Source organism: Balaenoptera musculus, chromosome 2, assembly GCF_009873245.2.
Source record: "Balaenoptera musculus isolate JJ_BM4_2016_0621 chromosome 2, mBalMus1.pri.v3, whole genome shotgun sequence".
Classification (NCBI taxonomy): Eukaryota; Metazoa; Chordata; class Mammalia; order Artiodactyla; family Balaenopteridae; genus Balaenoptera; species Balaenoptera musculus.
Window position 1 is genome coordinate 108140785 of NC_045786.1, and position 27843 is coordinate 108168627.

The 27843-nt window shown below is 36.6% G+C and overlaps 1 protein-coding gene across 4 annotated transcripts in view; it reads left to right on the plus strand.

Moving 5' to 3' along the window:
- Window positions 1-18760: 18760 nt before the first annotated feature.
- Window positions 18761-27843, plus strand: part of G2E3 (G2/M-phase specific E3 ubiquitin protein ligase) — a 57255-nt gene continuing 48172 nt past the window's right edge. Inside the window, exon 1 of one of the 4 annotated variants that reach the window (XM_036842674.1) lies at window positions 18761-18872. In XM_036842674.1, the coding sequence (XP_036698569.1) occupies window positions 18802-18872 (71 nt within the window). In that variant the 5' untranslated portion in view covers window positions 18761-18801. The remainder of the gene's footprint in view (window positions 18873-27843) is intronic. The other 3 variants (XM_036842678.1, XM_036842675.1, XM_036842676.1) reach the window with 3 other exon arrangements.

Consider the following 27843-nt stretch of genomic DNA (forward strand, 5'->3'; position numbering starts at 1 on the left):
CAAAGGATTAATCTCCAAATATATAAACAGCTCATGCAGCTCAATATTAAAAAAACAAAAAACCCAGTCCAAAAATGGGCAGAAGACCTAAATAGACATTTCTCCAAAGAAGACATACAGATGACCAAGAAACACATGAAAAGCTGCTCAACATCACTAATTATTAGAGAAATGCAAATCAAAACTACAGTGAGGTATCACCTCATACCAGTTAGAATGGGCATCCTCAGGAAATGTACAAACAACAAATGCTGGAGAGGGTGTGGAGAAAAGGGAACCCTCTTGCCCTGTTGGTGGGAATGTAAATTGATACAGCCACTATGGAGAACAGTATGGAGGTTCCTTAAAAAACTAAAAATAGAATTACCATATGATCCAGCAATCCCACTACTGGGCATATACCCAGAGAAAACCATAATTCGAAAAGACACATGCACCCTAATGTTCATTGCAGCACTATTTACAATAGCCAGCTCATGGAAGCAACCTAAATGCCCATCGACAGACAAATGGATAAAGAAGATGTGGTACATATATACAATGGAATATTACTCAGCCATATAAAGGAATGAAATTGGGTCATTTTTTGAGACGTGGATGGATCTAGAGACTGTCATACAGAGTGAAGTAAGTCAGAAAGAGAAAAACAAATTTCGTATATTAACGCATATATGTGGAACCTAGAAAAACAGTACAGATGAACCGGTTTGCAGGGCAGTAACTGAGACACAGATGTAGAGAACAAACGTATGGATACCAAGGGGGAAAGCGGCGGGGGCGGTGGGGGTGGGGGTGTGATGAATTGGGCGATTGGGATTGACATGTATACACTGATGTGTATAAAATTGATGACTAATAAGAACCTGCTGTATTAAAAGTTTTTTTTAGTAAAAAAAGATTAGGAACCTTAGACGCAAGAGGGAGGAGATATGGGTATGTATGTATATGTATAGCTGATTCACTTTGTTATACAGCAGAAACTAACACACCATTGTAAAGCAATTGTACTCCAATAAAGATGTTAAAATAATAATAATAATATAATAATAATAATTAATAAATAAATAAATATATGGGAGCAGATATTCAAAGAAAAAAAAATTAGGAGCCTTGAAAAACACCATGTGTAGTATTTGGCTTCTGATCAGAATTTTTATTGGAATAGGCCTATTATTTCTTCTACAATGAAAATCTTTACTTACATCTTCTTTTTGCAAACAAAACGCTAGCAAGTGTTAGCATGGGTTGATTGGAGGCAAGAGAAGGAAAGCAGGAGGGAACCTGAATAAATGCTAGCAAGGACTTCCCTCCTGCTGATTTTACTATTTTCAAAAGGCAGATGAGGAAGTATGGAATTTATTTAGTGGAATGTTTAATAGTTTTTAAAGAGCTTACTTTCAGTTTAAAAACATTGACAAGGGCTACTGACATTAATTTACTTGAATAGATAGAAACATACTGAATCTTTTATTCCAGAATGTTATAAACAATAAATTTCATGTGTATTTATTGCAAAATCTGCCAAATTGTAATTCTTTACAGTGTATTGTTCACCTAAATTTTCACTGTCATAAAGTCATAGCACAGTAAGAGTCTGGAATGCCTGGTATAAATACTTACTAAATGAATTAGAATCAGGGGTAGTTTCCCAACCATTCTGACTCCCTCTGATTCCACCAGGGCTTCTCCAGCTATACCATCACACCCAGAGGGACTCGAGGAGGTAAAGGACCCCATCTTCCAATACAGGAAGGAGCTCACTGGTGTTTTGTTAACAAGAGGTAAGTGTTCATTCAGTGCATTAAATTGGATCCTCAACAAAGTCTCAGGGCAGAAGTAGGTGTCCTGAGAAGGTGGCAAGGGGCCTTGGAAGGGATCAAGTATATCTGTATATACTTTAGTCTCTTATCTTTGATTTGGCACTAATTATGTATGTCTATCCTTTCAGGACCCTAATATTTTATTCTTAAGAGACTTAGCTGAAGTCTTAAAAATAATAAAACTTGCATTAATTTCTGCTATAACAGTTTTAGTTTTCCCCCAAAGTAATAAAGATAACACTGTCAACTAGATAGAGAACAAGTTGGAAAGTTCAAGAAAGAAAGAAAAGCACACGGAAAGAATGGATAGGTCAGAGAATCATAAAATCTTAGTGTTGGAAGATGCTGTACAATAATGGTTCCTAACTACTGGTCAGTGGGCCAATGCAGAAGAGTGAGAGAGTTTTTACCAACCTTTGGTTAATGAGAGAGAGAGGGAAAGAAATAGAAGGAAAGCATAAAGAGGCGTCACTTTATTTAGAAGGTTTCTTTTCAGGTAATCATAATGTCTTAAAAAATGGACTATAGTGATTTTTGAGCAAATCTGTAAATATACTGTCATTACACTGTTTACCTAACATAAGTAAATTTTACAGCATGTGAATTACTTTTAAAAATAAAGATAATTTTAAAAGTTAAAATAAAAAGAAAAAAGACTGATAAATTCAAGAGTTTGCTGAGCACTGACAAAGTAGAGAAATGCATTGTTCTGCTGTCTGGAGAGATGAGTGGATTTCGAAGAGTTGATTTAGGGTTTTAGAGACATATTGACTAACAAATAGACCCCCACTTGCACTAGCTTTGCCGGAATGCTTTTCCCATTCTCCCACCCACCTCCACCTCCATATTCACAAGGCTGGCTCTTCTTTATCATTTGTATCTCTGGTTTAATATCACCTTTTCATAAAAGTCTTCTCTGACTGCTTAATCCACACTAACTACCATTCATTCTCTATCACATACTATATTTTAATTCTTGCACTGCTGTTTTAACTATCTAATGCGTTTGTGATTTTAAAAGATAACTATTGGTTTTAAAAATTGAAACCATATACAGCCATAACTTACCGTCTACATAAATATGACTTTACTATTCTGCCGTCTTCACTAACAAAACTTTATTCCTCCATCTTCATTGACGTGGTTTATTTTTTCAGGAAACTCTTATCCAAAAAGATAAAAGTTACAAACAATATTTGTAAAGTGGCTTTATTGAGATATAATTTACATACCGTAAAATTCACCCTTGCTAGATCTATAATGCAGTAGCAGTTATATTTATAGACTTGTACAAAAATCATCATCACAATCTAATTTTAGGATATTTTGGTCACTCCAGAAAGAAACCTTGTGCCCAGTCAATCTCCCTCTCCTCGTGATAGCCTTAGGCAACCACTAATCACTTTCTGTCTCTATAGATTGGCCTATTCTGGACATTTCATATAAATGGATTCATATAGTATGTGATCTTTTGTATCTACCTTCTTTCATTAAAGATAATGTCTTTGAGGCTCATCCATGTTGCAGCATGTATCAGTGCTTCATTCCTTTTAATTGCTAAATAGTATTCTTTGTGTGGATATACTAAATTTTGTTTATCCATTCACCAGCTGATGGACATTTGTATTGTTTTTACCTTTTAGCTATTATGAATAATACTGCTATGAACATTTGTGTAAAAGTTTCTATGTGAGCATATAATCTCACTTCTCTTACAGAAATTCCTAGGAGTAGAATTGTCAGTAACTCTGTTTAATGCTGTAGGAAACTGCCAAACTCTTTTCCAAAAAGTTGCACCATTTTACATTCCCACCAGCAATGCATGAGAGTTCTCATTTCTCCACATCTTTGCCAACACTTGTTATTTTCTATTTGTTTGTTTGTTTGATTATCACTATTCTAGTGGCTATATTTCTTGTGGTATCTTTTGAGGTTTCAATCAACATTTCCCTACTGCCTGATGATATTGAGCATTCTTTCATGAGCTTATTGGCCATTTGTGTATCTTCTTTGGAGAACTGTTTGTTCAAATCTTTTGTCCGTCTTTTAGTTGGATTTTTTGTCTTTTTATTGTTGAGTTATAAGTTCTTAATATATTCTGGATACAAGTCCCTTATCAAATTATATGATTCATAAATATTTTCTTCTAGTTCGTGGGCTTGCCTTTTACCTTTCTTGTGGTGTTCTTTGAAGTGCAAATGTTCTTAATAATGATGAAGTTCAGTTTATCAAATTTTTCTTCTATCACTTGTGCTTTGATGTTGAATCTAAGAAATCATTGCCTAACCTAGGTAATTTTATAAGTTTTAATTTCTAATTATTCATTGCTAGTATATAAAAATACAGTTCATTTTTGTGTACTGATCTTATATGCAAAGATCTTGTTAAATTCATGTATTAGCTCTAGTTGCTTGTTTATAGATGCCTTCAGAACTTTAGGCAACCATGTCAATCATGTCATCTGCAAACAAAGTTTTACTTCTTTCTTTTCTATCTAAATGCCTTTTATTTTTCTTTAAAGCCCTTCTTCTTAATATCAGTTTTTGTGCTTTTAGTCACTTGGTATGAATCTAACACCTGGCTGCAATTTACTCATGAATTGACTAAAGTATACAATCTTCCTGACTCTTCGGTTTGTATACATTTTCCTTTGCGAGACACTCAGCTTTCCTTGGCACCAGTTTATTGTAATGAATCAGTTGGTTTCCTGGGCAACTGGACTCAATCATTATGTGAATATTTACATGGTAAACAACATAATAGGCCAGACAGCCATAAATCTAAAATCCCCCATCATACTGTCCCTACGATAGGAATGGAGTTTTGTATCTTTGCTGAAACAATAATTGGGGTGCTTTCATACGAGTTAGCTTTTGTAGTCAATTGTTTACAGAAAAAGAACTTCAAAGAGCTTTACGGAGCAAGGAGCATACTACCTCTTTTTTGCTTTAGATCTATCTCAGCATCTTAGCACTACAAATAGCATTGCTTGGTACCAGACCATGAGTGATGCCAAAATGTTACCACAGTATTTGACAGCTCCTCTGGGTATTTTGCCGGAAAACAGATCATCAAGTGGCTCTCAATGACTGGTATAGGGTTTGTGGTACAGAAGCCTACGGGCTTTTACCTAATAAATGGGCAGACATTGTACCTTGGTAAAATGATGTCAGACATCATTTGGGGTTCATTTTAGACATCAATACTGCCTCTTGGAAAAGGAAATCTTTAGATAACAATTAAATGAAGAGAAAAACTGGGGCTTAATTTGAGACCCAAACCCTATCTAATCAAGAGGAATTCTGGACTGCTTTCTTTTCACCTCAATTCTCTTGAATCTGTGCTTTAAAACAGGCCAGAAAGTTGGGAGGATTTTACATGCTATGAGTTGGAGAATAGTGAAAGTGTTAGACAATGCCATCTGGACTACTGAACTCCTCACTTGAGAAGTTCATAAAATTGGACAGGCAGTACTTCAGAATAGAGCCACACAGTTATGATATTGGCCTCTCAAGGGGAAACAAGTGCTGTTTTAAGGGAAGAATGTTGTGCTTACATGCTTACAGATATCTGTTGAATCTTTAATATTACAAAAATGATCAAGAAAGTAAACAAACAAATCTGTGATATCGTCACATTAGGGATGAGATCTAGTCTCTTGGGTTAACTGTGGCACTTTTGATTCTTGATGAGAAGTGGACTTCAAGCACTGATCATGTGTTTATCCATGATGTAGAGTTCATATGTGTTGTCTGCAGTGTGTTAAATGATGCTGCATAGCCAATGTGTCATCACATGATTCAGTAAATAATCATGCTAAAACAAAACAAAAACAACAGGGAACCCAGGTATTTATGGAGGTTGAAAAACCAAAACCACACCAGAAACCTAATTTGCATGCATGACACCTCAAATAGAGTGGAAAGTGTGGACTGATACGTCCCCAAATGTGAATGCTCTACCCTTCAGCTTAGACTGAAAATGACCACAAGGGGGGGATATTGAGAACAGGAACCATCTACCCAGCTTACTGTCTGTCTACATTAATATGACTTCACTAATATAACTTAACTTTTCCACTGTCTTCTTCAACTTGATTTTACAATTTCAGGAATCTCTTGCCCAGGAAGAAAAATATTACAAATGACTTTAATTTTGTTTCAGAAACTTTCCAGAAAAATCCATCTAAATGAAATCAAACTCTTCAAATTTTCAATAGATAGCATCAAATAACTATTAACCCACCAAATCTATTTGAAACCCTTGCTTCAACATCGTCGCCTTGCTTTATCCACCGGTCTTAAACTGTTACATTATGATCCTTACCGAATCTTAACCAAGTCTCCTCACCGCCATTAAAAGACCTCCTTTTTTTTTGTTTTAATATTTATTTATTTATTTATTTATTTAGTTGTGCCAGGTCTCAGTTGCAACATGCGGGATCTTCCTTGTGGCGTGCGGGATCTTTTAGTTGCAGCATGTGGAATCTAGTTCCCTGACCAGGTATCAAACCTGGGGCCCCTGCGTTGGGAGCATGGAGTCTTAACTGCTGGACCACCAGGGAAGTCTGAAAGACCTCCTTTAACACATCTCTAAAACCTCTTGCTGTCTTCCTGTGGAGATGGAATGAAGACTCAGTCAAGGTTGTGCTCTCCCTTACTATGGTAAAAGTAAATCCAGTTTTGTCCTATCAACAAGCTGTTTCACAATATTTGAGGCGAGCCTTTCAACAGTTTGAGCATAGTCTTTCTCTTTCACTATTATGTATCCATGACAGTAGAGGCCTTGCCTTGCTTGTTAATTCTGAATCTACAATGCCTAGAATAGGCCCAGCAAATAGGGGAGCTGACTACTGTATACATTATTCATTTATATACTCATATTACTGTACTTGGGAATTAATGGGAATTTTTTAGAATAATGTTTACTATGCTTAATCTTAACCTTCTGTGCTAAATTTAAAACCTAATTCTCATAAAATATGATTTCACCAAATTGAATTTTTGCTAAATGATAAGCATATCGAAGTGCGGTCTTCTTATTTCTTTACAACTTTTTTGATGGTAAAATACCCTATATTTTGTAAAAAAAAAATGCCCCTGATAATGACGGAAGAAGTTTCTTAATGTTCTTACTTGGTGTTATGGGTCGAATCATATGCCCCCCAAAATGATGTGTTGGAGTCCTAACTCCCCATACCTCAGAATGTGACTTCATTTGGAGCTAGGATCTTTACAGAGGTAATCAAATTAAAATGAGTTCATTCGTGTGGGCCAGATCCAACAAACCAAGTGTCCTTATAAAAAGGGGAAATTTGGACACAAACAAGCACACAGGGAGAATGCCATTTGAAGATGAAAGCAGAGGTGCTTCCACAAACCAAGGAATGCAAAGATAGCCAGCAAATCACCAGAAAAAGGGGTATAGTCATAGAAAAGATTCTTCCTCACAGCCCTCAGAAGAAACCAACTCTGGCAACACCTTGATTTCAGATTTCTAGCTACCAGAACTGTAAGACAATAAATTTCTGTTATCTGAGCCACTCAGTGTATGGTACTTTGTGAGCCACAGTGCTAGGAAACTCATAACACTTGGAAAAATAAGGAGTGTTGGTTCTCAAAATTTGGGAAAGACTTACTGCTTCTTTTTAGCTTGTGTTTATTGGCCCTAAAAATCGAAAGCCTAGAAATTATGCTTTAGATATTATGTAATTCTTCAGCTTTCAAACATTTTGGATTTCTTTTTGCTTTTAAAAACTGGGGGCCCCAAAAGTTTTTTGTTTATGTGGTTTACATCTAATGACATTTACCATATTAGAAATTTAAAAATGGATATTTAATTCATTTAATAATAGTAGTAAACCCATTACATGTTAACATAAATATTTTTATTTTCCAGAACAAAAATAATTTAGTAAGAAGCATGGCATTGTTTTACATTTATGCATTAATGTATGACTTAATAAAAATAATTAGATCATTATATCAGTTATTGCATTCAATCTGTCACAATATTACACCACAGGTAGCCTCCAGAAAACTCAGCTGTACACTTATGACAGAATTCAAATGAAAAAAAGCAAAAAATCTTAGCATTATTATGTAAATGGTTTGATCTCATGGACCACATTTTAAGAATTGCTCTAACCTGGTACTGAAATCTTCTCTGTACTAATATTAATAATGCTTTTACCTATATATAGATTGCTATTTATATACCTCATGGTAACCACAAACCAAAAATCTGCAATAGATACAAGCACAAAAAAGAGAAAGGAATCCAAACATAACACTAAAGATAGTCATGAAATCACGAGGGAAGAGGACAAAAGAAGAAGAAAGGAACAAAAAAGGGCTACAAAAACAATTAACAAAATGACAATAAGTTTATACCTATCAATTACTTTAATTGTAAATGGATTAATGCTCCAATCAAAAGCACAGAGTGGCTGAATGGATACAAAAACAAGATCTATATACATGCTGCCTACAAGAAACTCACTTCAGATCTAAATACACACACAGACTGAAAGTGAGGGGATGGAATAAGGTTTTCCATGAAAATGGAAACAAAAAGAAAGCCACAGTAGCAATATTTATACAGACAAAACAGACTTTAAAACAAAGACTGTAACGAGACAAAGAAGGGCATTACATAATGATCAAGGGATGAATACAAGAAGAAGATATAACAATTGTAAATATATATGCACCCAACATAGGAGCACCTAAATGCACAAAGCAAATATTAACAGACATAAAGGGAGAAATTGACAGTAACACAATAATATTAGGGTACTTTAGAATCCAAGGCAATCTACAGATTCAGTGTAATCCTTATCAAAATACCAATGGCATTTTTCACAGAAGTAGAACAAATAATTCTAAAATTTCTATGGAAACAAAAGACCCTGAATAGCCAAAACAATCTTGAGAAAGAAGAACAGAACTGGAGGCATCTTGCTTCCTGACTTCAAACTAGACTACAAAACTACAGTAATCAAAACAGTATGGTACTGACACCAAAACAGACACATAGACCAGTGGAACAGAATAGAGAGCCCAGAAATAAACCCACATGCTTATGGTCAGTTAATCTACAACAAAGAAAGCAAGAATATAGAGTGGGGAAATATAGTCCCTTCAATAAGTGGCACTGGGAAAACTGGACAGCTACATGTAAAAGAAAGAGATTAGAACATTTTCTCACACCATTTGCAAATATAAACTCAAAATGGATTAAAGACCTAAATGTAAGACAGGAAACCATAAAATTCCTGGAAGAAAATACAGGCAGAACACTCTGACATAAATCGTAGCAACATTTTTGGGTCTGTCTCCTAAGGCAAAGGAAACAAAAACAAAAATAAACAAATGGGACCTAATTAAACATAAAAGCTTTTGCTCAACAAAGGAAACAAATGAAAAGACAACCTACTCAATGGGAGAAAATATTTGCAAATGATATGACCAATAAAGGGTTAATATCCAAAATATATAAACAGTTCATACAACTCAATATAAAAAATTAAACAACCTGATTTAAAAATGGGCAGAAGACCTGAATAGACAAAGAGGACATACAAATGGCCAATAGGCACACGCAATGATGCACAACATCTCTATCATCAGAGAAGTGCAATCAAAACCACAAAATGTCACCTCACATCTGTCAGAATGGCTGTCATCAAAAAGACCACAAATAATAAATGTTGGCGAGGATATGTAGAAAAGGGAAACCTCTTACACTGTTGGTGGGAATGTAAACTGTTTCAGCCCCTATGGAAACTGTATGGAGGTTCCTCAAAAAACTAAAACAGAACTACTCAGGATGTATGAATTAAAATATTGTGAAGGAAAAAGAGCAGGCTTTATATACAAACAAGCTGGAATTAAAATATCAGTTCTGCCTACTGTGGCCTTGGGCAAATTACTTAGTCAAATTAAATCCTGGTTTCATCACCTATTATATTAGTCAGGATTAAGTAAATCAACTTTTGGATAGTTTTAGCACAGTGTTTGGAATACAGAAAGTATTGAACAAATGTTAGTTCCCTTTCCCTTTTCCAATTTCCTTTTGTTAGTTTACGCTTACAAGAAATCTGATTGCCATTTATGATCTCTGTCCACATACTGAAATTTAATATCTGTTACTGTACAAATATCAAAGAAGACACAAGCCACTTCTGATATACTAGCGTTGCAAACTGAAGTTAGTGAAAAGAAGAGGACGTAGCGATCATAACATCTGACTCCCCCAAATTCTCACTATCTACTTGAGCTGCAGATATAGCTTGTTAAAGCTAATCTATTATTAGCTCTGTATATGAACGTGGTTAACATTTTCAGGTTAGCTGCAAAGGTGGAAAGTAGAGAATGAGTCACTGAGGAATTTATTGTAGGCACTGAAGGGAAGAAGAAAGGAGTGAGGCTAAGATCCACTTGGGAGGAGAGTCCTGGGTGACTCTAAAGTGGACCACCAGCCGAAAGGAACTGGACGTGGAATGCCACATGCCACCAAGAGGAGAAGGAAGGGGATGTTGACTGTATGGTTTGCCTAATCATAATTATCATTAAAAATATTCTCTCATTTCCAGTTCACAACATTGCTCATAAAAAAGAATGAAATAATGCCATTTGCAGCAACATGGATGGAACTAGAGATTATCACACTAAGTGAAGTAAGTCAGACAAAGACAAATATCATATGATATAGCTTATATGTGGAATCTAAAATACTACACAAATAAACTTATTTACAAAACAGAAACAGACTGACAGACATAGAATACAAATTTACAGTTACCAAAGGGGAAAGGGGGGGAGGGATAAATTAGAAGTTTGGGATTAAAATATACACACTACTATATATAGAATCGATAACCAGTAAGGACCTACTGTATAGCACAGGGAGCTATACTCACTATTTTGTAATAACCTGTAAGGGAAAAGAATCTGAAAAGGAATATATATATGTGTGTGTGTATATGTACGTATAACTGAATCACTGTGCTGTACACCTGAAACTAACACAATATTGTAAATCAACTGTATTTCAATAAAAATTAAAAGAATAAAGCTCACAACAAACCTGTGAGGTAGTTATTATGATTTACATTTTTTTTAACCAATAGTGATGCTCAGAGGGTCGGGTTGGGTTCTTCATACTTAGCTTGCAGGTAATAGTGCTAGCATTTAAATCGCAGCCTGTCTAGATCTAAAGTCCAGGCTCTTAACATTGTACTCTGGTGTCCTTGAAGAATTTTCCCTAAAGAACAGCCGTAAAGGTCTAAGCCAAACTTTAAGCAATTGCCTGCTTCCTAAATGGTAATTCTATGTCCTGGACTTTTGTGAGAATTTGGTCTTTTTCCACCTTCGTCAAGATATGCTGGTGAGAATCGGGCTCATTATAACTGAATCACTTTATCGACACACTTGAGAGGTCATTTTCCTGGAGTATTCTGTCAGGGATTAAAAAATCAAAGTACACAAAATAAACTGAAAACAGTTTTGATTGCCAGCAATTGTATCCAAGAATTTTTAAGATTCTCTTCAAACATGTTGTTCATGACTTGATTTTTTTCTGGGTGGCATTACCAATGTGTATGCCTACGTTTGGAGTTACTCTTAACTGGAAAGAGGCTCTGATTTCTGTGCAAACACTTCAAGCCGAAAGACAGCAATTAAGAAAAGCAATCCGGACAATCATTTGTTTGAAACACCAACGTGGAGAGGAGGAAAGTTAACATAAACATATCATACCTTAGACCTATATTGGAACACCCTGTTTCATATTGGCTACAGGCAATCTTTGAGCCCTTTTTGCTAAAAATCATGTAGTTACCCAGCAGGAACGGTATCATTCCAAACACTGCTGTTAATAAACCTGCTTATTATCCAAACAACCCTGAAACAAGAGACCTGAAATTGATGTTTTGGGTGGTGCTTCCTGCTGCCAGGAGGTGGTGTGTTTGATTTAAAAGACACTGAACCAGGGTTAGATTAAAAATGTAGGTCAAAACATTCATGTGAATGGGACATTGAGAAAAAGAATTCTGTTTGGCAGGAAACAACAACCCACGTTTCCTAAAATCTATTTTGATTCAAGTTCAAAATTGATGTAAAAAGACTGGTCAGGCAAACTAATATAAGGAACATTTTAGAATACACTGTGAAAACTCCATTCAGAAATTTACTAACACTGCTGATAGCATAGAATATGCTTGACAAACACTTCTTGATCATGGAGCCATACACTAATAATGGTCATATGCTTATTTTGTACAGTATTCTCATTATGACCTGTACACGAGGTGATCAATTAAATCAACTAATTTGTTTTGCAACCATGGGATGGAAACTCTGCAGCACTAATTCCATAATTATAGATGATAAATATATTCCAAAGTATTCAAATACTTTGCTGAGAAATAGAGAAGAAAGCTTTAGGAATAGACAAGGAGAGTGAGAATAGAGAGGGTAATAAAAAAATTCATTAAAGGAGGAAGTGAAAAATACAAATCTGAGGTAAATATGGAAGCAGTGACAAGATCATGGTAGAGTAGGAATAATTAAAGCTGGGGGAAAGATAATTACTTCTATTTCATGCTTTCAAATGCTTGTTAGAAGTTGGTGAAATAGAATTTTGGGAACAGAGTCCCATGTTAGCCTGTATTCTTAGAAGGGAAAAATTGTGACATATTTTAAACTGTGCTGGCCAGTACGGTAGCCATTACCCATGTGTGGCTAATGAACACTTGAAATGTGGCTAGTACAAATTGAGATGGGCTGTAATGTAAAACATATACCAATTTCAAGACTTAGTACAAAAAAATGTAAAATGTCTCAATAATCTATTTCACTGATTGCATGTTAAAATGATAACATTATAGACATATTGGGTTAAATAAAATATATTACTTCAATTAATTTCACCTATTTCTTTCAATTTTTTAAAATATGACTACTAGAAAATTGCAAACTATATATGTGGCTAACACTTGTATTGGGCAGTGATGGTCTAAAGAATTGCTGAGGAGAGACTAGACGGACTCTATTCTAGAGTTCCTGAAAGGAGAACAGTCACCTTGCCTACCTATTGTTTTTACCCCTGTCTTTTAGTTGTTTTAGCACCATTGCACATGGTAGACTAGTAAGTGGAACAGAGAAAAACTGGCATGTAAGGGACAGAAGTAGGAGGGAGTAGGGAAGCTATTTGTTCCTCCCCTTGCATAGCCTCCAAAAGAAGTACTTTTTTGTAAGGCAGTATGTTGACATTAGACTTAAGTCTATAATGATATAATAAAAGATATTGAAGAAAGATGTGTAAAAGCCAAAGTGGGAAACATAAAAGTGTTTTTACATGTTTGCTCACTTCCTCAACATCTACCAACAGCCCTCTCCCTGGCCCCCTCCCCCTTCCCAACACACACCCACGCTCCATTTCTAGGTCAAGTAACATAAGAACCTGACTAGGCTGCTAATTAGACTTTTTTGAATGCTCCCTTTTAAAAGTGTATTTCTCATTGTGTTCCTCTGCTAGGGTTCTGAGTAGCAGGAAAATTAATATAATAAAAGTTTTGTTCCAAGATCTCAGGGATGATCACTAGTTAGGGGAGCAGATAGATGCGGTGACGTTGGGTGCTAGACAGAATGTTGACAGGAATTGATAAGGAGTGCTTTAAGGGCAAAAAGCTAGAAATTTATCCTCAAGGTAGACACACATTCAGGGACCTATCCTGGTAAGCAGGTAAGCAGATGAGACTAGGATCTGCCAAAAATATGGGTCAAGTATTTGTTTCAAGTGTGGGTAGGAGATGAGGATCAAGAAAATCTGCCCCATGTGAAAGACAAAAAGGGTTAGCAGAACTTCAGTAGGGCTAACCAGGGGAGGAATGGGTTGCTGTAAAGGACAGTTTAGTCCAACAATGTGAATTGATTCTAGGTGAGTGGTAATGTAAGAATTAGTGCCATGGTGCAGGGCCAGGCCTATCAGCATTATTGTATAGCAGAATATTGTTACTTTTCTAATTAAATAGTACCATTCTTCATTTTCATTTGTATGTCTTTGGGGGTTCAACAGCCCGAACTTTGGAGGCAGCAGTTTAGGGGGCAAAGCCACAGAGCTTTGTGAAGTCTCCTTAATAGTAGGGATGTACCCTAACTTATTCAATCACCTCCCTCCTGATAGACAGTTGTTTTTAATTAGAAGTGCATCAAAAGCACTAGTATGTTTATTTCTATAGGAGAACCCCAAAGTTGAGAAGATTTGGTCAAAGAGTTAGTTTCCAAAAGAGTTGTAGCAGTGCATGCTCCCAGTATATGAGTATGTATATTTTACTACTACACCTTCCTGGTATTGGATGTTGTAAATTTAAAAAATTTTTGCCAATCCAAGAAAGGAAAATTAGTTTTTAGGTTGTGTGGTAGTGAGGTTGAGTATTTTTTTGTTTATTGTCCTTTCTCATTTCCTCTTCAGTGATTACTTGTTTGTTTCTTTTGATTATTTTCATTACTTTTTGAAAAAAATCAGTAAAAATTGTTCACATTAGAGTTGTTAACCTTGTATTGTATGTACTATAAATATTTTCTCATGATCTCTCATTTATCTTTTGATGTTTTATGGTGAGTCTTGCCAAAGAAATACTTTAAACTTTAACATAGTTCTATGTCTTTATAGGGGAGGAAAATTTTTTACCTTTACCTTCTTATGTTCATTACTTGGAGTTCTGCAAATTAAACTGACAAATTAACAGGAGAAAAGTTATAAAATTTTTCTTTGTAATTTTACAGACACAGGGGGTCCACAGAAGAGTGAAAACCCAAAAAAGTGGTTGGGCTTGAGTGCTTATATACCATTTTAACAAAGGGTAATAAATTGTGGAGTGACTAGACAAAAGAGGAAGGATTTGGGCTTCTGGGAGTGGTAAATTGTGGGAAGGTAAATATGTGGGAGAAACTAATGGTAGACAAGGGTTATTTAGTAGGGCTTTTTTATGCAGACCCATCTGAGTGTCATCTCCATCTCAGTGATAAGGGGTGTGGAGGAGGGGGACAGCTTCACAAAGGGAAATTTATGCCCTGCTTTTAGTTAGACAGGGGGGCAGAGAGTTCTTCCTGTGTCTGTTTTTTCTCAATTGTCTTCAGCTCAAAATAATCTTTATGCCAAAGTGGCATATTTTGGGGTGGCATATACACATCTTTTATTTTATGGCTTCTAAGTTTCCTTTCTTCTGTAAGAAGTCCCTTCTAACCTAAAGTCATAGTTATTCTTCTAATTTTTCTCCCATTTCATTTTAATTGTATTTTTTATATTTCAATCTATAATCCTTCTAGAATTTATTTTGGCCTATGGTGCAAGGTGGAGGCCTAACTCTGTATCTTCCGTATAGCCAGTTATTGCCATTTGTTGTTAATTTATGAACAAAAACATCCTTTTCCCACTAAACTGAAATGTCACCTTTGTATCAGCGTACAACTGAATTTTTCTGATTCTCTCTGCATTTGAATTTTTTTTCACTATCACTCTTTGATTATAGTAGCTTTGTGGTAAGTTTTTCTATTTAGTAATATAAATTGTCTACTCCCAGCTTTTGCTAATCTTCTTTTTTAAATGTCTTAACGATTCTTAAATACTCATTCTCCATTTACAAATATTGAGATTAGTTATGTTCACCAATTATATTTTTTAAAACATCAGGTCCTATACTTTTCTTTAAAATATATTTCTAGCCATTTTATTGTTATTGTAACTCATGTTGGTTGTAGTAATAACCTTTCAAAGTAGGGTCCAGGAGTGCTTCTGCCAAAGCATTTTGTATTGGCTCTTGTGTGTGAGCTGAGGACCACTGGTCCCAGGAGTGCTTTTGTTTCGTTTTCTGCTGCCTAAGGAGTGAATAGAAGGAGGAAGGCAGGGAAGAGAGAAAGTTCCATTAGCTATGATTCAGATTTTCTATGAATTCAGTTCTCAGCTAGCTCAGACTCCTGAAGGGTTATCAGAAACTACATAAAATTCTTTGTTCTTTTTTTTTTCAGTTTTTGCAGCTTTTATTAAGTGCAATATTCACATCAATATATTTCAGTTAATTAAAAAAAATTATTAGCTATCAGAATGTCCAGTCCAATGGCCATATTTGTTAGATTTAAATATGTCCTGTAGTGAATATTTTCTTTAAAAAGTTCTTAAGTCTGGATTTACTTAGGCTCCTTGAAATAGTCAGTGGGTATTTATTGCAGATCTTCTTTGTTCATGAAATACTGTAACATTACTTGAATACTGATTGTATTCAAATTCACCTGCACTCACTCTTGGTAAAAAAGGGAATAACAGTTTAAATATGCAAATACCTTGATATTCCATTCAATAAACACTAGCCCTAGGCAATTTATACATTAAGCCTGACCAGTCCTACGAGAAAAATATGTCAGTGACTTTAAGGCGCTCTCTATTGCTGAGGAAAAATTAATCTCATTGGACTGACTGATGGCAGGGCTGCTGGGTGATGATAACTTTGTCAACATTTTGGTGGAAAAAACTGAAGAATTCATTAAGGGTCCTAAAGAAGGACTGACTAAAAAAAGAAAAACTCAGAGGACAAACATTAAAAAAACAAAACAAAACCTGCTTATATAGTCATATTTAAAAAATCATATATCTAGGGCTTCCCTGGTGGCGCAGTGGTTAAGAATCCACCTGCCAAGGCAGGGGACACGGGTTCGAGCCCTGGGCTGGGAAGATCCCACATGCTGCGGAGCAACTGAACCCGTGCGCCACAACTACTGAGCCTGCGCTCTAGAGCCCGTGAGCCACAACTACTGAGCCCGTGTGCCACAACTACTGAAGCCTGCGCGCCTAGAGCCCATGCTCCACAACAAGAGAAGCCACCGCATGAGAAGCCCACGCACCGCAACGAAGAGTAGCCCCCGCTTGCCGCAACCAGAGGAAAGCCCGCACGCAGCAACAAAGACCCAACACAGCCAAAAATAAAATAAAATAAAATAAAATAAAAAAATAATGTATCTATATATTCTATCTATATATACTATACATATTTTTATGATTGTTTGGGGAGTTTTTCAAGGGCACTTTGAGTACATTTAACTTTTTTTTTTTTGGCTGCACTGTGCAGCTTGCAGGATGTTAGTTCCCCGACCAGGGATTGAACCCTGGCCATGGCAGTGAAAGCACCCAGTCTTACCTAGTGGACCACCAGGGAATTCCCTGAGTACATTTAACTTTTGCTTGCAGATTAACTTGAGAATTTAATTCCTGTGAAGGATGGAACTTAATGGTGGGAAGGTGCCAAGAATTATGAAAAATACAGGAAAATATATGACATAGTTTCTGCCTTCAAGGAACTTGAAACAGCAATATATTTAATGGGGCAGTATTAAAAATGTGGGACATTAAGTAATACAGCATATCATGAATGACAAAATGTGTGGTCAAACCATTACTATGTAACTGCTGAATGAATTGATGAATGAATGAATGGACACAGATTATTCAAACATTATACATTTCCCCATTTATTAAACCTGATTCTTCATCTAGAATATACTCAATTTCTAGCAATCTTCTTTTAAAAGCAATTAAAATTGCAAGAGTAAAACATGCTTATTTAAAAAATTCAGCTGGTTATACAGCAAAAGTTTCTTCCCGTCCCCATTCACCAATGGGGTAACATTTTAGAGTTTATGTATCCAAATTTTGTATGCCATACACATACACATACTTTAAAAGGATGCTACATATATATATATATATATATATATATATATATATAGTCTTTCTGAAGCTGATTTTCAATTGAGTACCTACTGATCTACATCATTACTTTTAGTGCCTGCACAGTGTCAGTATATCAGCTACTAAATTATCATAACTTACAGTATTTAATCATTTCCTTATTGGTAAACACGTAGGTTATTTTCTACTTTCCACTGTTAAAAACAGTACATCACTTAATAGCTTTACACACCCTTATGTCAGATTATCTATAAAATAAATTCCCAGAAATCTAGTGAATCTTTCAAATTTCAGTTTGATAGAGTCTGAAGATGTTCTGTTATGGCTTGGTTTGAACTGATCAGTTTAGGTCAATCGATGCTCTTAGATGTGAGGATGATCTGGTGGTAACGTCAAGATCAGAGTTAGAGGGTTTTTTTGTTTGTTTGTTTGTTTTTGCCTAACAACATGTTGTCTGTCCTTCCTTTCCTTTCTGTACACTTTTCGGATCAAGGATACATTGCGCGGTCCTTGGCAAAGGAAAATGACACTGTTGTCCCAAGAATCTCATAGGACAACCACATAGTAATCTTGTAAAATGGTCTGTAAGAGGGGGAAAAAAAATTTGTCGCTTTCTAACACTTATCCTCAAAAATGTTATTTGGGACCAGGAACCTTTCCGACCACTCCATTTTCAATCTGTTGCTGGAATAAGGTGATTGGCGCTCTTGGCTTTCTGTCTCCCTCAAACAGGGGAGGGAAAGAGGTTAAAAGCCCTGACTGTGCCGCGACAGGTCTCAGGAGACCCAAAGAAACCCCGTACTAAGTATGCGGAGGGTTCGTTTCTTCCTTCCGGCTGTAGCTCGTGCTTAAGAGACGGCAGAGGGGTAAAAACGTCCGGACTCGGTTAGTGCTTTTATTCTCTCCTTTCCTGGAAGTGAAGAAAATTCAGCATGTCTCGATCCACTTCAGAAACAAGAGGATCCTCTCACGAGCCACCCGGCAGCAACACCAACCCCGCTCCCGCACTTCTCTCTGGACCTAAGTAGGGAGAGAGACAAAAGAAACTGAACGGAAAAGGACCGAGCAGAGACGGCACTCCGCGGAATAACAGCGGAGGGCGCCTCGCCCTTCCACAACTCCCGCGTCGCCGTGGGCCCCGCCTTTCAGGGGCGGAGCTGAGCCCTCCTTCCGGGTTGCAGGCGGAAGTGGACGAATTTGAATTGTGTGGGCCGTTGGATGGGGCAGCTCCCGGATGGCGTGTGGCGCAGCGCGAGAAGGGAAAAGTGACACGGCCGCTCTGGAACTTCTGCCCAGCGCGCCTCGGTGAGTGGATGGCGAACGGCAAGGAACTGTGTATTTCAGGGGGAGAAGCGGAACCGTCGGATGGCACAGGGGGTCGGGAGGCGGGACAGTATAGCGGGGGCCTCGGAGTGCCTTTGGGGGTGTCGGGTGGTGGGGCCGGACGTGGGGACTTTGGGAAGTCGGGGCAGACGGTTGGCGCACACAGGCCAACTCTATAGAGTACTGAGGATTCAGAAGCCAGACCACCCCCGAGATTAAACCTTGTTTAATCTCTGACTTTCTGGTAATCGCAGTTCAGTATTTCCGCCAATTCGTCTCGAACGCTGAAGCTTCAACAGTAGTTATTGCGAAAGCTTTACCGTAAGCAAAAGAATCTTTCTTTATGAAAGATGGAAGGTTGGGGGCAGGTTTAGAATGAAGAGATCCTCTGGGGGAATCCGAGTACCTCCGAAGAGGAGTAGTCTTTATTACTCTGGACCGCAGGTAATTGACAGCCTTTGAAATGCCTGGTGGGGATTTAAACTGAAATCTGAGTATCCTTTGTGTTCAAAACACGGATATTTTTCTTTCACGGTTGACGTTTTTCACGTAACGCAAAAATCCGAGACTCTTGCTCATTTAAACTGGCTATGTTGTAACAGCGGTGATTCACAGGGGTCTTAGTTTGCTAACAATAGGGATGAGGTTTAGTTCCACAGACCTGCCTTTTCACCCCCTTCATTCATTGGCCAACTGGGTTATTGGGGAGTCATTTTGAAAGTACTCTACTAATGTTTCCAGCTTCGGGTTTTCTCTGTTTCGGTTTTTTGTTTTATTTATTTTTAATGACTAACTACCTCAGATATCAAACTCTAACCTTCTAACAAAGTCATGCTTTCTGGAATAATTTAAATGTGTATCCTACATGTAAACTAGAAGTGAGCATTTAAGTGTGTAGAAATTTTATATCTTGCCTTATTGAAAACTGTCAGAGTAATTTTGTTGCTTTATAGGATCAGATATTTTATGCTTCTTTTAAGGTTTTAACACCAGGGTATCTTACCATATAAATGTATAAATTTCTTTTAAAAAGTAGGATTTAATAATATTCAGAATAAACGTTCCTTCATCCATGCTGGCTACTCCTACTCTCCCATCCCTGGTAATGAACTTTTCTTTCGTTATTAGCCAGGAAAAATAAATTTAAATATTCAGTAGTTATCGTTAAAATTTAAACATTTTGTGTAGGACTGCAGCAAAGATATAAGCTATACTTTGTTAAGCTTTTGCTTATTCAAACCTTAAGGTTCTGTTTATTTCATATAAGCTACCAGCAAATGGTAATTTCCAAAAAAGGTTAGTCTCTACATTTTAATCTGTTCCTTTTCCTTACCTGGACTCTTTTCTTTGGATTTTTGCTCTATCTACCTGAATCAGTGAGTTTCAACTTTTATTGTGTACACATTACCTTGAAGGGTTTGTCAAGTGCTGATTCCTGTATTTCCGATCTCAGAGATTCTGATCCCATAGGTCTGGAGGATGGGGTTCTGTAAATTTAACTTGAAGGTTAGAAAACTTGACCAGAATTTTTAAAACACTGACTTGATCTTTCTTAGAGAGGCATTGTAATATGTTGGTTAAGGGCATGAAACTGGACCCAGATTGCTTGCATTTGAATTTCATCTCCACGACTTGGTAGTTGCCTGACCCTAAGGAAGCTGCTTAACCTTTCAGTGCTTCCGATTCCCTCAACTATAGTGGAGATAATAACAATACCTATCTTGTAGGGCTGTTGGGAGAATCAAATGAATCAGTACGTATTAAAATGTTAGAATAGTGTGTGGCACATAGTAAATGATACATATATCTCCTATTATATTGGGTAACTAAGCATTGTGCAGTATTTACATACATTATCTCATTAATCTTCGCAAATAACACTGAGATATGTACTGGAATTTTCGCATAAGAAAACTGAGGCTAAGAGAGGTTCTGTAATTTGTTCTCACACAACTAGTAAAATGTTTAACTGGGGTCAAAAACTAGATTTAGTTAGAAAATTTATAACTCTTACTGATTGATTGATTGTAATGTTTCCTGCCCCTGTCTGCAATCTCTCCTTCCAAATGTTGCTCTATAAAAATCTCTGATGGCTTCCCATTGTCTACCATATATATTTCAAATTTCTTAGCTTTTTCTTTTTTCTTTTCTTTTTTTTTTTTTTTACAAAGCCCTTCTCAATCTGGTTCCAACCTCTGTTTTTAAGAATCAGCTTCATAATATTCCACCGTTTTTTTCCAACCTGTGATGTTCTGTCATACTACCACAATTCTCCAAATCTATTCTCTATCATGTTTATGCATACTTAGCCATTGACCTTTTTTATTTCTCCTTAAAATTTTATCCAGTGGGTTTCACATACTTTCCTAGACTTCCCCCAGTAGAGTGCTTCTTCCTCAGTGCAGTTTAGTTGCAAACAAAATAGCACTAGACTGAGAGCTCCCATCTTCTTTGTCTCTGTATCTGCAATTCTAGGTGCAGAACAGTGAGTAAGTATCCTTACAGTCTGAAACTGTGTATGTTCAGGGTGTGTAACAGTTTTAACACATTGTATCTTATTAAGCTGAAAAAGTTAAAAATTAAAAGATGACAATATAATTCTGTGTAGGTTAGTAGAGGGATTTTAGTGATAGCATATAGTTTGTAAATTTCACAAGTATGGAAAAATAAGTATTGAAATTGTAGGCTCAGAAGGCATGTCATGTGGGAAAAAATTTAGAGCAGTATTTGCTAATATTCACAGAACTCCAAATGCTTTATACATATTTCTCACTTAGCCTTTACAGCCGTTTTATTATTATCCCTATATTAAGGTGAAGAAACTGAAGCACTGAAAGATTTAGTAACTTTAAAAAAAAAAGCTTTTTTTTTTTTTGTCTGTTTGTTTTTGGGTTTTTTTTGCATTTAATTTCCTCCTGTGCAGGATTTTTTTTTTTATTATAAGAATGATATATGTTAAGTGTAACTTAAGAATTAACTTTATAACAGAGAATTAGCCTCATTTGTACATGAATGTTCACTTCTACAGTAATTCAATTCTATATATATATATATATATATATATTTTTTTTTTTTTTTTTTTTTTTTTTTGGCCACACCACACAGCCTGCGGGATCTTAGTTCCCTGACCAGGGGTCGAACCTGCACCCCCTGCAGTGGAAGTGTGGAGTCTTAACCACTGGACTGCCAGGGAAGTCCCAACATTAATTCAATTCTAAATTAAGGAAATATTGGGAAATTAAAACCAGAAACGTTTGCCTTTCCTTTTCAGTTTGAACAGTTAAGACTGTTACCTGACCTCCTTGCCCACAACCTTTTCTTTAAAAACCTGCCAGCGTTGTAGGCACATCATTCTAAGGACCAGTGGGCAGTGGGTAAGGGGTTGGACTAAGGAGCATATGATCCTAATAATGCTCTCATCCCACATACCTTCTCCAGCCAAAGTAGCACCATGTATTTGAATCAGAGCTGAATATCTGATGCAGGCTAAACCATTTACATTGTTTCTTCTTGAATTTGGAATTGGGATACCAAGAAACTATTGGTAACCAAGCTGGAAAGGTCTTTATGTGCTGAGATGACAATGGAGTGATGAAGAAACATGAACAGTGGGCATAGGGAGCCAATATATAGAGAGGGAGGGAGGGAAAACCTATTTCTGGAAGACTAGCTATAAAGTAAGTCAATATAAACATAACTTTATTGCTTTTCCTTTTTTTAAGACTATATTTTTATTTTTTATTTTTTAAGACAAAACATATAACTTTCGAATATTTTTTATAAACACATTTTACATGAAGCAAAAAAGTTTATTCATTAGTGTATTAACTAATTAGGGTTTTCAACTGTTTTTTTTTAATTAATATTTATTGGAGTATAGTTGCTTTATAATGTTGTGCTAGTTTCTGCTGTACAGCAAAGTGAATCAGCTATATGTATACGTATATCCCCTCTTTTTTGGAGTTCCTTCCCATTTAGGTCTCCACAGAGCATTGAGTAGAGTTCCCTGAGCTGTACAGTGGGTTCTCATTAGTTATCTATTTTATACATAGTATCAGTAGTGTATTTATCTCAATCCCAATGTCCCAATTCATCCCACCCCCCTTCTTTCCCCCCTTGGTGTCCATATGTTTGTCCTCTACATCTTTGTCTCCATTTCTGCTTTGCTAATAAGAAGGAGTGTATTTTTATAGGAGCAGTTTTAGGTTCACAGCAAAATTGAGGGGAAGATGGTAGAGATTTCCCGTGTACTCCACCCCCACACATGCATAACCTCTCCCATTATCAACATCCCCCGCTAGGGTGGTACATTTGTTATAACTGATGAGCTTACATTGACACAAGGTAATCACTCAAAGTCTATAGTTTAAATTATAGTTCACTCTGGGTGTTATACATTCTATGGGTTTGGACAAATGAATGATGACATGTATCTATTATTATGGTATCATACACAGTATTTTCACTGTTTTAAAAATCATATGTGCTTCACCTACTCATCCCTCCTTTGCCCTTTGTAACCACTGATCTTTTTACTATCTCTATAGTTTTGCCTCTTCCAGAATATCATATAGGTGGAATCATACAGTATGTAGCCTTTTCAGATTGGCTTCTTTAACTTAGTAATATGCATTTAGGTTTCCCCCATGTCTTTTCATGGCTTGATAGCTTTTTTTTTTTTTCTTAGCACTGAATAATATTTCATTGTCTGGGTGTACCATAGTTTGTTTATCTGTTCATCTACTGAAGGAGAGATCTTAGGTGCTTCCAGGTTTTGGCAATTATGAATAAAGATGCTGTAAACATCCGTGTGAAGGCTTTGATGTGGACATAAGTTTTTACCACCTTTGGGTAAACACCAAGGTGAGTGTTGTCCTTACTGATTCTCTTTGTGCCGGATCTATCCATTTCTGATAGAGGGGATGTTGAGGGCTCCAACTATGGTTGTGTATTCATCTGCTTCTCTTTGCAGTTCTATTAGTTTTTGCCTCATATATTTTAACATTCTGTTGTTAGGTACATACATGTTAAGTATTTTATACCTTCTTGGGAAATTGACCCCTTTATCATTATGTAATGTCCTTCTTTATTCCTGATAAATTTCCTTACTTTGAAGTCTGCTGTTTCTGAAATTAATATAGCTACTCCTGCTTTCTTTTGATTAATGTTAGCATGGTATATTTTCTCCATCTGTTTACTTTTAATCTATTTATAAAGTGGACATCTTGAGACAACGTATAGTTAGGTCTTTTTTTTTGATCCACTCTGACGAATCTTTTTTTTTTTTTAACATCTTTATTGGAGTATAATTGCTTTACAATGGTGTGTTAGTTTCTGCTTTATAACAGTGAATCAGTTATACATATACATGTATCCCCATATCTCTTCCCTCTTGTGTCTCCCTCCCTCCCACCCTCCCTATCCCACCCCTCTAGGTGGTTACAAAGCACTGAGCTGATCTCCCTGTGTTGTGCGGCTGCTTCCCACTAGCTATCGGTTTTACATTTGATAGTGTATATATGTCCATGCCACTCTCTCACTTTGTCCCAGCTTACCCTTCCCCCTCCCCGCGTCCTCAAGTCCATTCTCTAGTAGGTCTTCATCTTTAAATCTGTCTTTTAATTGGTGCATTTAGACCATTGACGTTCAAAGTGATTATTGATATAGTTAGATTAATAGCTACCATATTTGTTACTGTTTTCTATTTGCTACCCTTGTTCTTTGTTCCTATATTTGTCTCTACTCTTTTTCTGTCTTTTGTGATTTTTTTTAAACAAGGATCTGTCTTTTCATTTATTTATTTTTATTTATTTATTTATTTTGGCTGCATTGGGTCTTCGTTGTGGCATCTGGGATCTTCGTTGCAGCATGCAGGATCTTTTTTTGTTGTTGCAGCACATGGGCTCTTTGTTGCAGTGTGTGGGCTTCTCTCTAGTTGTGGCCTGTGGGTTTTCTCTCTCTAGTTGTGGTGCACGGGCTCCAGAGCGTGTGGGTTCTGTAGGTTGCGGCATGTGGGCTCTCTAGTTGAGGTGCACATGCTCAGTAGTTGTGGTGTGCACGGGCTTAGTTGCCCTGCGGCATGTGGGATCTTAGTTCCCCAACAAGGGATCGAACCTGCGTCCCCTGCATTTGAAGGCGGATTCTTTACCACTGGACCGCCAGGGAAGTCCCTGCTTTTTGTGATTTTAACTGAGCATTTTATATGATTTTCTCTCCTTTCTTAAGATATCAGTTATACTCTTAACTTTTTTTAGTGGTTGCCCTAGAGTTTGCAGTACACAACTAATACATAATCAAATACATTGGTGCTATTGTTATTTTGAAAACCTGTTAACTCATTATTAAGAATAAGAAAAATAAAACAGTTTATTTTACCTTTACTTATTCTTTGCCTGATACTTTATGTAGATCTGAATTTCTGATCTATATCATTTTCTTTCTCTCTCAAGAACTTTTAACATTTCTCACAAGGCATGTCTACTGGCAAAATATTCCATCAGTTTTTGTTTGAGGAAGTCTTTATTTCTCTTACATTTCTGAAGGGTAATTTCACAGGATACAGAATTCTAGGTTGGTTTTTCTCCTCCCTCCCACCCCCCCAATGCTTTAAATATTTCACTCCACTCTCTTTTTGCTTGCATTGTTTCTGAGAAGTTGGATATAATTCCTGCCTTTGTTCCTCTATAGGTAAGATTTTTTTTCCCCCTGTAGCTTTTTTTCAGGATTTTTTTCTTTACCGTTGATTTTCTGTAGTTTGAAATGATAGACCTAGGTGTAGTTTTTAGGCAGTTATCCTGCTTGGTTTTCTGGAACTTTCTGGATCTGTGGTTTGGTGTCTGACATTAATTTGTTATTGTTTCAAATATTTCTCCTGTTCCTTTCTTTCTTCTGGTATTCCTAGAACACTTTTGTTACACTGTCTGTGGTGTCTCACAGTCCTTGGATATTATGTTGTTTTTTTTCAGTTTTTGTCCTCTTTGCTTTTTAGTTTTCAAAGCTTCTGTCGAGTTATCTTTAAGCTCAGAGGTCTCTCCTCAGCCTTGTCCCATCTACTAGTAATCCTATCAAACAATTCTTCGTTTCCATTAATACTTTTGATCTGTAGCATTTCTTTCTGATTCTTTCTTAGAATTTCCATTTCTCTGCTTACATTGCCTGTCTGGTCTTGTGTATTGTCTACTTTATCCATTAGCGCCCTTAGCATATTAATCATAATTTCAAATTCCTGTTCTGATAAATCCAACATCCCTGTCATGTTTGGTTCTGATGTTTGCTCTGCCTTTTCAAATTGTGCTTTTTGCTCTTTGATATGTCTTGTAAGTTTTTTCTTGATAGCCAGACATGAGGTACTGAGTAAAAGGAATTGTTGTAAATAAGCCATTAGTACCATGGTGGTAAGGTGTGGAAGAAGGGGAAGTGTTTTATAGTCCTGTGATTTAAGTCTCAGTCTTTTTGTGAGCCTATGCCTCTGGACTTTGAAGTTCACAAGTATCTCAGCTTTTTTCTCCCCTCTTATGTGGGATGGCTACATTATGCTGGAGTTGGGTGTTTCCTTTCCCTGGGTCATTTAGGCTCTGATAATACCCCAGCAGCTTAGGCTCTGGTTAACTAGTTTCTCTTGAGGGCAGGCCTTATTAAGAAGAACAGAGTGCTTTGGTGTATTTCAAAATGGCACCTTTTCCCCTCCCCTTGCCAAAATCACAAGGGGATTTTTCTCTGATATTTACTGTGGACCCTCGCTGAGTTCCTGGTGATAAATCTCACAGTATTGTGAGAGGCCCCATGATTGGATGCCCCTTGAGTTTTTAACTCTCAAAGTTGTCCACACTGAGCCTCCAGCAATCAATTAGTCAATTATAGTTCAGGTTTTCCCACTGCAGTGCTGGATCCTACAGCAGTTTCAGCTGGTAACTCTGCTCAGGTAAGCTGTGACTCCCTGTATTCACCTTTCTCTCCAGTCTTGGAGGCAGTGGCTTGCTGTGTCCTCCCTTCTTACAGATCCAAGAAGTGTTGTTGGTTTTTCAGTCTTTTCAGCTCTTGCTCTTTGGATGGAGGGGTGACTTACAAGCTTCTTACCTGGTGCTTTTCCTTTTAATTTAAATAAATATCTTTATTTTTTAATGGTGGTTGTTAACTTTTAAACATCTGTCTGGTAATATAATAGTATAGAATAAAATTAACCCATTTTAAGAGTATATAGTTCAGTGAGTTTTAGTAATTGTATTTCATTATATGAATATTCCACTATTTGTTTTATCAGTTGTCTGTTGATGGGCATTTAGGTTGTTTATAGTTTTTGGCTATTACAGGTAAAACAGCTATGGACATTTGTGTACAGTGAACATATGCCTTTATTTCTCTTGGTTGCGTCATATGGTAGGTGTCCATTTAACTTTTTTTATTGTAATAAAATTCACATTCATAAAATTAACCATTTTGAAGTATACAATTCAGTGCCATTTAGTACATTCACAGTGTTGTGCAACCATCACCTCTATCTAGTTCCAAAACATTTTCATCACCCCAAAAGGAAAACTCATACCCATTAGGCAGTCACTTCGCATTTCCTATTTCACCATCCCTAGGAACCACAAATCTGCTTTATGTCTCTATGGATTTACCTATTCTAGATATTTCATATAAGTGGGATTATACAATATCTGACCTTTTGTTTCTGGCCTCTTTTACTTAGTATGTTTTTGAGGTTCATCCATGTTGTCGCATAAATCAGTACTACATATTTTTTAATAGCGGAATAATATTCTATTGTATGGATATACCACATTTTGTATACCTGTTAATCAGTTGACAGACAAATGAGTTGTTTCTGTTTTTTAGCTATAGTGAATAGTGCTGTTATGAACATCTTTGTACAAGTTTTTGTTTGAATACCTGTTTTCAAATCTTTTCAGTAAGTACAGGTTTCCCCAGCCATCTGAAAGTAGAACATTCC